The sequence below is a fragment of the Mytilus galloprovincialis genome, chromosome 3 (assembly GCF_965363235.1).
Source record: "Mytilus galloprovincialis chromosome 3, xbMytGall1.hap1.1, whole genome shotgun sequence".
Taxonomy (NCBI): Eukaryota; Metazoa; Mollusca; class Bivalvia; order Mytilida; family Mytilidae; genus Mytilus; species Mytilus galloprovincialis.
Window position 1 is genome coordinate 106,109,515 of NC_134840.1, and position 13,152 is coordinate 106,122,666.

The 13,152-nt window shown below is 31.1% G+C and overlaps 1 protein-coding gene across 3 annotated transcripts in view; it reads left to right on the forward strand.

Moving 5' to 3' along the window:
• The window catches only part of LOC143069693 (phospholipase DDHD1-like), a 30,907-nt gene extending 20,839 nt beyond the window's left edge, over positions 1-10,068 (forward strand). Inside the window, exons 10-14 of one of the 3 annotated variants that reach the window (XR_012976462.1) lie at positions 265-340; positions 1,123-1,272; positions 2,527-2,742; positions 3,701-3,865; positions 5,284-5,422. Coding sequence is in view for 2 of the 3 variants with exons in the window: in XM_076244460.1 (XP_076100575.1) it covers positions 265-340; positions 1,123-1,272; positions 2,527-2,794; positions 3,701-3,865; positions 5,284-5,435 (811 nt within the window). In the remaining variant the exon portion in view is untranslated. Of the gene's footprint in view, positions 1-264; positions 341-1,122; positions 1,273-2,526; positions 2,795-3,700; positions 3,866-5,283 lie in introns of all 3 variants that reach the window. The other 2 variants (XM_076244460.1, XM_076244461.1) reach the window with 2 other exon arrangements.
• The last annotated feature ends 3,084 nt before the right edge of the window (positions 10,069-13,152 follow it).

Here is a 13,152-nt window from a genome sequence, read left to right on the forward strand (position 1 = left end):
TTTTTATCATTATAGTATAATAATTCAATATTTGTATGCCCTTCATTCCGTAGAAAGAGTGCATTATCTGTTTTAGTATTTGTGTCCATTCACCCCCTTAATTTGTACAGTACCTGGTCATAGATTTTGGTTACGGAAATCAACCATGACGTTGTGGTCAAAACAACTTGAAACTTACACATGTTACAAATTAGTTTTGAACCTGATTTCATAAACCTCATCAACCTGTTTAATTTTTTTAATACAATCAATTTATGTTTACAGAGTGATAGAGTTGGAAACACTATTGACTGGTGTTCATGACAAACAGAATTCTGCAAATTCAGCCTTAAAATTTCATGTAAGATTATATAAAAATTTATTCCTTTCTAGTAAAAGATACTCCAGCAAATCTATAAAAGAAACAAATAATAACTTTCATTTGTCCATCTGTCTGTTTTTGTCCGTCCTTCTGTCCCGCTTCAGGTTAAAGTTTTTGGTCAAGGTAGTTTTTGATGAAGTTGAAGTCCAATCAACTTGAAACTTAGTAATAAAATTGAGAATGGAAATTGGGAATGTGTCAAAGAGACAACAACCTGACCATAGAACAGACAACAGTAGAAGGTCACAAACAGGTCTTCAATGCAGGGAAAAATTCCCGCACCCGGAGACGTGTTCCCTATGATATGATCGTTCTAATTTTGATGCCAAATAAGAGTTATTTCCCAATTTCACGGTCCAATCAACATAGAAAATGCTAGTGCGAATGGGCATCCCTGTACTTTTGACACATTCTTGTTTTAATGCTATTTTGAGATCTAAAAAAATATCTATGCAGCTTCATGGGTAATTTAAAAAATGAATAATAATCGTTATATAGAAATGAATTTAAATGCAATCAACCTGAATATGCATGTGATATTTTCCACTGGATGTTAAACAACCCTAAACAGCATCATATGTAACATAACCATCTTAGATATTTTCAAAAAATTCTAGGCATGTTTTGGATGATTCATAATGGTGGTTGATATGCCTGTATTACCTGTTGTACGGTCAAATATTTATAACATTTCCTTCTATCCACTTTTATGTATTCTATGTAATATTAAATAACATTCTTTTACTTTTGATATTTTGTAGGTTGATAATTTGTTTTGTGTTGGATCCCCACTGGCTGTTTTCTTAGCTTTACGAGGAGTTAGACCTACGCCTAAAGGAACTATAGATCATATTTTACCACAGTCTGTCTGTAAACGTCTTTTTAACCTCTATCATCCCTATGACCCTGTAGTAAGTAGTACTAAGTAATTGGCTTTACAAAGATTTATTCCAACATGGAAAGTCCCAGTAGATCATATTTAATCCTTCAATCAACCTTTACACAAGCATGGTTCTTCATCTTTTCTAAACCTGTACAAATAAATTTTATACTTTCCTATAATGTACAACATTAAGATACACGAAACTTAAGTTATTGAATACTTTTAACTATTAAAATACATGCATCTGAAAAAAAAACAATGCAGTTATTTTTATAACTTTGAAATACAGTCGACTCTCGTTGTCTCGAAGTCAGCCGGACCAGAGAAATATTTCGAGATACACGTAGTTTGACTCAAACGAAAACAGGAAGTTTGTCAGAACAAGGACACAACTCTTGCTTAGCTTGGTAAAGCTTAAATAAATCGGGATGAATATGGGAAGGGGATCCCTATTCTGGTATCAGATCGATGTATTCGTATGTCATGGTCTTTCATTATTATAATAACATTATTTTTACTTATTCAATTGTTTCAGTTACAATTTTTTCCTATGGCTTTTATCCGAGAGAGTAATTTCCAATCGATAGTTTCGTTATTCAGGTCGTTTATAGTTGACAAATTGTTTATTCTCGGATACAAGAGACTTTAGAAAATGTAGAGTCCTCTTCATTTTGTTTATCTCACTCTTTCTTTTCAAAAGAAAATACAACAAGATAAAGATTGAGTAGTTTTTAGGTGATCATCAACGGAAGTCATAATCCTTAATTTAGACACACCCAAGCTCATTAGTTTAAAATCACAATTAATTGTTTTGTAAACATTTTAGATACTTTTTCATGAACATTAACAATGTATCACTAATTATTTATAAAAATTCTATGAAAGATAATCTTAGGTAAACACTCGTGGAAATAGCATGTCATAAATCAATACAATGGTCAGTGACTGGAAATTTAATTACACGTGTATTGTCAGATTAACTCTTCAAGCCATTTAAATGCGGGAGGTTATGTCTTGACATAGGTGTATTAGTTCGAGATAAATAATGAATTTTGAATGCTTTTGTTAACCTTAGGATCGTAAATTTAGTTCGACTCAACTGAAATTTCGACTCATCAGGAGTCGAATTACGTACATTTATATGGAACAAAGTTCGGGACCACGTGAAAACTTCGACTCATCTGAAATTTCGAGTCAACCGAGTTCGAGACAACGAGAGTTAACTGTACAATCAAGCTATATATTATATTCCATATTTAAGATGTTCCGTTGATTTTTACAGGCTTACAGAATAGAACCATTGATATTGAAGCATTATACCACTGTGATGCCTTTACCTATACATAAATATGATGCAACCAATAAAGTGCCATATCAAACCATGAAAACCAAAGCTTATGCTGCTTTTGAATCAACTTCGAGATCAGGATCCATGGAAAAATTGACTGAGAAAGGTGATAAAGCAGACACTAGCAGCATGAATGGAACTGATCCTGAGGTGACGGGAAGTGCTGATACATCTCCCTCTAGGCAACCTAGATTCTCTTTTAGTTAGTATATGCTTGGTATTGGTGCATGGCATTATATTTGTTAGTTTTCTAGTCTTACTTTTCTATTCATACATTTATTATAGTCTTTGTCTTGTCCCAAAAAGCCACAAAGACAAGACTTAGTGATTTTTTGCTTGATTTTGTCCACAATTTGCTAAAATTTTGATATTTTTCAGTTTATGGGGAGCCACTTATATTAGTACGTGATATTTGGTATGCAGTTGTATAAGCTTTTACACATCTCATTTACATTGCGATTATATGCCCCCACCTCCTCAGTCACAGTCTATTGACCTTGAAATTTTTCCAGAGTTTGCTTATTAAAGATTGTGATTAGATTAAGGGAAACCACTTATCATAAGTCGTCCACTTTATGTATGCTGTTGTATTAGAACTCGTACACACTACTAAGAAAAAAATCTGGCAGAGTTCTGATTTGAGATTTTATTTACCAACTTTTCTAGAGTTATGCCCCATTATTAATTGGAATGTTGCAATTTTTTTTCGTTTTCACTCTCTAGCTTTTATTTGCCACATGCAAATTTTATGAAACTCATACATTATGATAGGCACCAAGCTTGAGCTAGGGCATACATGTTTAACGACACATTCTCCTTTCATTTGTTTCTAGACTTAGATTGTATGGAATATGCATGAAAAGCAAGATTTATTTTATAGTAGAATTGCTTGTTTTTAAATACTCGACATATGTTATTGTGTCATCCTTTCAATTTGTGGTTGTCTTGTACCAATGGAATACACAAAAAATTGGTATCCAACCAATAATGATTAATCCACAATATTTGACTTTGATATTTATTTTGTTAAGCCCTTTACACTATGTTGATAACAGTATTGGTCCTTTGACAGATATAATATATAATCTGTTAATATTTTTGATTATAGTTGGTCATTTGTTCAAAAAGAAGGAAATCAAAGACCAAATGAGCGCAGAACTAAAGAATTTAGAGAAAATGGAGAAAGAAGGAGAGGAAATTGAGTTGACATTTGATAAACAGTCCAGAAGTGTTTCAATGACAGTACTGCCAGTGGAGCAAGCAGAACAAACTGGTAAACTATCTAGTATATTCAGTTCCTCTTAAATATTTGTTTCCTCCTTTTAGTTATCTCAACACTGCATAGTTTCTGACTTTATTATGTAACTATTTTGTTAACTTAATGAAATTGACCAAATTGATTGATAAATTGGTGTTTGCTTTGTGCCGCATGAGGACAAAAAGGTTATATTGCGGCAAAAATTCAGGAAATGAAATTGGAAGTACTATGTCAAAACTAAAGTACTGTAAACACACTTATGTGTGCTGTAATATAGTTAAGTGAACTTCTTGATATTTTTTTCAGATACAGTGAATAAATTTATTTTCATAACACAGGACTTTTTTTTGCAACATAATTAAAAGTCATTGACTTTGAACGGTATGAAATAAGGAGACCATGCTACAAATGTACAAATCTTGTAAATCAATTAAAAAAGTGAAATCTAAGGTAACCAACAAAAACTGTAGGAATGTCCTGAACTCTTAAGAGGCTCAGGGGTTTCATTATCTTTCATGTTGACTGGTACTTTCCACGTTTCTAGGTGGTACTTTTCAATTTATTCCATCAATATCTTATATAAAAATTTCTACATTTAGGCGGTACTTGTCAATAGCATTGGAGGGTAAAAGTACCGGGTACCGCCTCCTAATGAATGGCCTGGAGGCTGTGCCAATAAGCATAGAGCTTCAGGTGGAAAGTGAAAAAAATAAAAAATCATCAAACCTTGCTTAAAATAAACATCTTAGTCTTAAAAGATCATGCGACAAACAATAACGATCATTTGTGAGGAAAAAAGACTTTTTAGACAGTTAAATAATGGTTACCATAGAAACTAGTGAATCTGAGACACTATTTGAGGTAAAAAACAGGATATTCCGACATGAAATATAATATCAGAATAAAGAATAGTGGTTATTGCAAGTAAATGTTTTAAAATGGAACAAAATTGGGTGTGTCGAAAAGATAAGCATCTCCTGCTATGGGTGCATCATTTGCCTTGCAATATGACAAACCAGAATAGGACCAGAATAAGACACAATTGGTTAAACATAACATAAATAGTCACTTTATTTGTTTATATAAATAAACTGACAAATCTATGGCAAATAATAAAAAGACAAATAGCTGTTGTCTGCTCTATGGTCAGGTTGTTGTCGCTTTGACACATTCCCCATTTCCTTTCTCAACTTTAAATAATACTAAACAAAACACAACATTGAAAACTAAAGACTAAGTAACATAAACCCCACAAAAAACCGAGGGTGCTCCCAGGTGCTCTGGAATGGTAAGCAGATCCTGCTCCACATGTGGCACCTGTTATGTTGCTTATGTTATTACAAATCCGTTAAATAGTCTTAATTCGATAGGTCAGGAAATGATGCAGTATAAAACACACCATTGGCAGTCATTTATATGTTTATATTTTCCAGACTTGGAGTACAGAATAGATTACCAGATTAGACTAGGGAATTTTACCAACAGTTATATCTCATTGTTGACATCACACACCTCATACTGGGGAAATAAAGACTTAGCCTACTTCATACTCACTCATTTGTTTCCTGGTCTGGAAGATTCTTGATTGATAGAGGAAATTAGCCTTCTTTAAAAACACTCATTTGACCCAGCATGACAGATTGGTGGATATTCTTATTTTGTTTACATAACGCAGAGACTTTTCTTACTTAGGTTTTGGGTCCTTTGATATATTGCAATTTACATTATCTGCATTGAATGTAGATTAATTTCAAAACCAAAGGTCAATTTTAATGTGTATACTATTTATGCAAAACAAAAAATTAATCTGGGTAAATAGATTTATATAATATAAAGAAGAAAAAGTCAATAGTATTAGTTTTTAATAGTCTATTATTTAGATTTTACAAATAACAGGGTAATGACCAATGTCAGCTCGCCTTGCCATTCTTTATATATGGTTTGAATAGTTTAGTTTAAGTTGTTTGTGTAAAATTTGTTATTGTGAAGTCATCAGACTTGATGCAGAAATAGATATTTCTTTATTATTTTTCAGTAGGATACAGGTTATTCTAAATAATAGCGTTATTATGGTGTTAAATTTAGTCTAACCACATTGCTTACATCTTTGTGATACTAAATATATTTGACCCTAAAATATCAATGATGTCATAATGGTAACCTTAAGCCAAAGTGGTAAAATGTGTTAAATAGGATGATTATTTTGATGGGCATATGTATTGAAAAGTACTATCTATTATTTAGTTTTAAAAGGTACAATCAATAATATATTTACATACAATGTATTAATAAAATATGAATGTTTATATAAGAAAAACTGTCAACTTATAAGGGTATGTCACATCCTATACACTATATTCTAGTCATTTGATAAGCATTCAGGTAATGCAGCTAGCTATGACATTATTTTCTTACCATTAAGATGGCATCTATATTGATGTAAACCAGTTGTCTTTCATTTATTTATATTTATTTTGTGATACACATATATATTAATTTAAACATTCCAATTTCATTTATGTGATAATGGTACTATATTGAAAAAAAGACGTAAGTTGATTCCGTGTTTTGTTGATGCATCATTTTTTTGTTTTTACTGAGTATAAATTGTTACATTTGTATGTTAAGGTTTTTTGTTACTTCAGGCATAGATGGCCTTTGCTAGGTTTTTGGTATCAATGCCTTTCTTTTTTGTGATAGATTTAAATTGTAAGCCCAACTGATGATTTGTATTACATTGTAACTACTTTGCTGTGAGAATCCAGTGTTTCTTATAAATTTGTAACAAGTAGTTTGATTTCCGATATATTTTAATTAGATAATTCAGTCATAACCACGTCTGCTGGAAAGACCTTGCTACTTGCTCTTTTTTGTTTTATATATAAATTATTGCTGTTGAATGTGAATGTAAATAATCAAATATGGATGACCTAATCATTCTATGATTGTAAAAGATATGCATGAAATTTCAATGTACAAATATAATGAATCTGACAAAAATGCCAGTAAACCAACAAACCAGAATAGACAGGTGCCATTTGTTCTTGTGATATGAATTCATATGTTAAATGCTATGCTAATGTATATTTTGAAGTCCAATGAACCAAAATTGTCTTGTTTTTTCGTGTTTACTCCTGTATTTCACTTAGACTGGTATCTTTTAATGCTTAATTTGAAATTTATATATAAAAATACTGACCCCCCCTCCCCCTCCTTTCAGATTGCTCTCCTTAAAACTGTAATAAAAACAGAAAATATAATTAAACATTTGTCTATTTCTTTTCAGAAGATCTGAAATTTAATTTTTGTATCAGTTATCCCTCAAATGGTAAACACCAAAAGATATCTGGTGTTAATACAACAAATGGAAGTTTTTAACGACCTTGACTGGCTATACAGCCCTTGCACGGTCGGTTCTGGTGTTAATAATGATATAAAGAATGTCTTAAGGAATATTGCTATGCATGCGGTATATGTGTATTGTAATTGTATGTGTTTAATACCTATTGGAAGTTATTATCAAATAGTTATACTATCTGATTTTTATTGTCATATATCATTGGCATGCCATGCAGTTGTCTTTTTGTGCAGAGAACAGCCAATTAAAAAAAAGAGCACAAACAGATTTTTGAATAATTTTTTATGCCCCCACCATAGCCGAGGGGGCATGAAGTTTAACCGTTGCCAGGCTGTACATCCATCCCAAAATTGGTTTCCGTTCTTTAACTTTAGTTTGCCTCATCCAATTGTTATGAAACGTTCACACAATGCTTATTACCATAAAACACTGGTCAAATTTGAATTTGGGTGGCATCACTTTTACAATTCTGTTATTCCCCTCTATAAAAGAAAATAATGCTGATTTTTGGTTTCTTTTCTATTAAATATTAAAATTGCAAGTATAAGAATATTTGAAAAACAATAATGAGTCTTTAAGGTAATAGTATCAAGTTAAAAACTTTCACTGATCATTCCAAGCCTAGCTACGCATGAATTCCTGGTACAAGTAGATATTGTCCAACAATATAAGTTATATCGTTCGCTACTGACCCCCTACGGATCCATAGAGGGTTAGTAAAATTCATAGGGGATGAGGCCGGAGGCCCAATCCCCTACAGATTTTATTCACCCTCATGTGGTCTGTAGGGGTCAGTAGTTAACCGTATAACGAATTTATCGCACGCTGGACTTTTTCTGCTGTGTTATTTTGAAAAAAAACAATGAAACACAACAACATTAATAGATGAGGTCACCATTAACGCATCATGAACCCCCTATGAAATTACTAAACCCCTACGGTCTCATAGGGGGTCACCATGTGACACCGTTAAACCAATCACAACGTGATAATTTACCTGCGGTGCGATAAGTTCAGATATGGACAAGTTCATATATGCATTTGCATTTTTTTTACCTTTATAAATACTCAATAGATATTGTGGTAGATTATTTAATTGGTTGAAATAGTCTGCCTGCTGATTTTCATGGATTATTTGAAATTTTCTAAAGAAAAATGTTGTACAAAACAAATGGTCAATGTTGTGAAATGTTTTACTTATGTGTGAAGCTATTGTATTATTATATGTGAATGTGTTTTGTTATTTGCTTTTAAAAAGCACCGAACCAATGTTTGTTTGTGTTAATATCGTATGAGATATATTAACTATTTTTTGTGTTTTTGGTCTCCAGATGAACCTTCCCTCTGCTATGCCATGGTCTAGCAGACTTTTGAACAAATCTTGTCTTCAGTATTTTATTTTCTTTTTTTCTTTTATTATATGTTAAATATAATTATCTACTTTAAAGAAAATTTATGATATTGTGAAATGTGACAATCTTATTTCAGTGCCTGATATATTTTTTATATTTGTATGTTTACAAGTATATATTTATTGACATGTTTACTCTGAACTAGAGCTCAGTAAAGTATACTTTTATTGTTTATAGGTTAAACTCTTTAATGGTTGACTGCACTAGCTAGTATGTAGAAGGGATTGTGAAATTTGCAAGATAGCCTTGAACTCATCCTCACACTCCCACAGCTGTTACTTAAGTTTTGGCAATGACATCACTTTCAGCATTCATTTTTTTTATGGAAAAAATTAAATATAACATCAGTGAAACATTTCAAGTGTCAACTTTTGTTTATATTATTCATTAAATTTGATAACGAGTGCTTAATTATTTTTAAATTATTATTTTGGAAATCTGACATGCAATGCTGCATTTTTTTCCCTATTTTATTGTATACTTAAAACAGCTTCTTATATCTATTTAACTGTTCTTGTTATATTGGTGTATGTATACTGTAATAAGAAAAATGCTATGGTTGGACTTGACGAAGTTGAGAGTTCACCTGTGTCAACATTTAGATATATCTCAGCGAGCACTATAGTTGATACATCATCTTATTTCTCATCCATATGTGTCTTGAAATGAGGTTATTGTGTCTCTTATCAAAAGAAGGTCAATGCCTTTGTTTTATGAATGAAGAAATAAGGTTTTGAAAGAGGTTTAATTTCTCATCCAATTTTATTGGCTCCTGTCTTCCTTTTAGTTAGCATTTAAATTCAAGTTTATGTACTAAGATGAATTTTTTTTGTAGTTTGGTTTACCTCTTTTTCAAGTTGATAAAGCTGTATACATTTTTGTTTGTTTTTAAACATCTGGTTCCATTATTTAAGGTAATACCAAACAAATTAATTTGTCTCATTCAATTTTCATAAAATTTGGACAAAATATATTGACTTTGACCCTTTGAAAAAATTGACAAAAATATAAAAATTTCAAAAAACTTGAACCAGCCTTTTATCAGAAAAATTTCATTGGATATATACAAACTTTAACTTTGATCCTGGACAATAGAATTGTGATTAAAACGTTCAACCAACTTTTACAGAGTTATCTCCCTGTAATGTTAGATTCCACCTTAAAAAAAAGAGACAGTCTTAAATGTAAAGGTAATGATTTTTCAAATATAAAAATAGTCTATTTATTCTGTCTTCGGGTTGACATGGTAAAATAGGAACTTTTTTTTCATTTATACTTAATATTTACTTATTGAAGGGGAAATTAACAAATATTAATTGATCTTTTTTGTTGTTGTTATTTTGACTTTTTTGTTAGGTGCAATATGTGTGCTTACTACCAAACCTTTATTACAGAAATCAAATTGTTTGTTATGTGAAAATTTAAATAAAATTTTATTGTTACTAATATTCATTTGTTTTCTCTTTTATAAAAAAAACATAACATGAACAAGCATTATAAAATAAACCAGTGCAAGTTATTCATCTGATTACTGTAAACCAACTTAATTTCATGAGCGATTTATTTTTGCGATTTTTGCGAGTAGAACCAGGTGCTCCGCAGGGCGCAGCTTTATACGACCGCGAGGTCGAACCCTGAACAGTTGGGGCAAGTATGGACAAAACATTCAAGCGTGATACAGCTCTGAATTTGGGTTGTGATCAAATTTTTGACATTACATGGTTTTTTTTTACACAAAACAAATGTCAAGATTTTACAATTAAAGATTTCTTCTTCAAACTTTTTAAATCTAAAATTAAATAGTTGACACAGCATAGGTTTCTGACACAGAATGAATGTGGTCTAATGAACTTAAAAGTTTGTTTTTGCCTTTGAGCAATTCACTATGCTGTTGAATATTAATCCTCTCAAAAAAATGTTTGAAGAAATTTTCTTTTTATTTATGAAATCTGAAATGAGAAAAAATACCCCCCCCCCCCTTTTTTTTCACATCCCCGTTTCCCTTTTTCCAAAACTGATATCAATTCAAATTTCTAATGGAGTTTGCAACAATAACTACTCTTTTAAATACATCATTAAAATGTAAAATAAAGTGCTTGTTATCTCTGAATGGTAAAGATTGGTTGGTAGTAAAAGTGAATATACATTGTTTATTGTATAAAACAATAAAAAAAACTTCATCATCAACATTTTATATTGGCAAATTTCCAATGAAGTTATTTACATAAAGTTATTGGCAAATAAAAATAGAAAATGACATCATAGTCATGTCTGGCAAATGTCCAACATACATTATCTAAAAACATTTTAGATAAGATAAGGAAAAAAAGCTTCATCAGCAACATTTTATATTGGCAAATTTCCAATGAAGTTATTTACATAAAGTTTTTGGCAAATAAAAATAGAAAATGACATCATAGTCATGTCTGGCAAATTTCCAACATATATTATCAACTACTATTCTATACAAAGAAAGATAACTCCAATTGAAAATTTCTTGCTATTGCACAATACTTGATATGGAATCCTGATTTGGACCAACTTGAAAACTGGGCCCATAATCAAAAATCAAAGTACATATTTAGATAAAGCATATCAAATAAGCCCAAGAATTTAATTTTTGTTAAAATCAAACTTAGTTTAATTTTGGACCCTTTGGACCTTAATGTAGACCAATTTGAAAACTGGACCAAAAATTAAGAATCTACATACACAGTTAGATTTGGCATATCAAAGAAGCCATTTATTCAATTTTTGATGAAATCAAACAAAGTTTAATTTTGGACCAACTTGAAAACTAGGCCAATAATTAAAAATCTAAGTACATTTTTAAATTCAGCATATCAAAGAACCCCAAGGTTTCAATTTTTGTTAAAATCAAACTAAGTTTAATTTTGGACCCTTTGGACCTTAATGTAGACCAATTTGAAAACGGGACCAAAAATTAAGAATCTACATACATAGTTAGAATCTGCAAATCAAAGAACCCCAATTATTCAATTTTTGATGAAATCACTGAAAGTTCAATTTTGGACCCTTTGGGCCCCTTATTCCTGAACTGTTAGGACCAAAACTCCCAAAATCAAACCCAACCTTCCTTTTATGGTCATAAACCTTGTGTTTAAATTTCATAGATTTCTATTTACTTATACTAAAGTTATGGTGCAAAAACCAAAAATAATGCTTATTTGGGCCCCTTTTTGGCCCCTAATTCATAAACTGTTGTGACCTCAACTCCAAACCAGGTGCTCCGCAGGGCGCAGCTTTATACGACCGCAGAGGTCGAACCCTGAACAGTTGGGGCAAGTATGGACAAAACATTCAAGCATGATACAGCTCTGAATTTGGATTGTGATCAAATTTTTGACATTACATGGGTTTTTTTTACACAAAACAAATGCCAAGATTTTACAAATCAATTAAAGATTTCTTCTTCAAACTTTTTAAATCTAAAATTAAATAGTTGACACAGCATAGGTTTCTGACACAGAATGAATGTGGTCTAATGAACTTAAAAGGTTTTTTTTGCCTTTGAGCAAATCACTATGCTGTTGAATATTAATCCTCTCAAAAAAATGTTTGAAGAAATTTTCTTTTTATTTATGAAATCTGAAATGAGAAAAATTTTACCCCCCCCCCCCACTTTTTTTTCACATCCCCGTTTCCCTTTTTCAAAACTGATATCAATTCAAATTTCTAATGGAGTTTGCAACAATAACTACTCATTTAAATACATCATAAAATATTAAGATGTAAAAAACTGCTTGTTATCACTGAATGGTAAAGATTATTTAAATTTATCAGTTGGTAGTAAAAAGTGTATATACATTGTATATTGTATATAACAAAGATTTAAGTTGATTCTGGACAAAGAAAGATAACTCCAATTAAAAAAAATTCTTGCTATTGCACAAATAGGATATTTCTTGCTTACTATTCTGGACAAAGAAAGATAACTCTAATTAAAAAAAAATTTGCTATTTCACAATATTGTGCAATTAGATATTTCTTGCCATTGCACAATACTGTGCAATTGAAAAGACTTGCTATTGCACAATACTTAATATAATAATTTTAGATCCTGATTTGGACCAACTTGAAAACTGGGCCCATAATCAAAAATCTAAGTACATGTTTAGATTCAGCATATCAAAGAGGCCCAAGAATTCAATTTTTGTTAAAATCAAACTTAGTTTAATTTTGGACCCTTTGGACTTTAATGTAGAATTTGAAATTTGAAAACAGGACCAAAAATGAAGAATCTACATACACAGTTAGATTTGGCATATCAAAGAACCCCAAGGATTCAATTTTTGATGAAATCAAACAAAGTTTAATTTTGGACCCTTTGGACCTTAATGTAGACCAATTTGAAAACGGGACCAAAAGTTGAGAATCTACATATACAGTTAGATTCGGCATATCAAAGAACCCCAATTATTCAATTTTGATGAAATCAAACAAAGTTTAATTTTGGACCCTTTGGGCCCCTTTTTCCTAAACTGTTGGGACCAAAACTCCCAAAATCAATA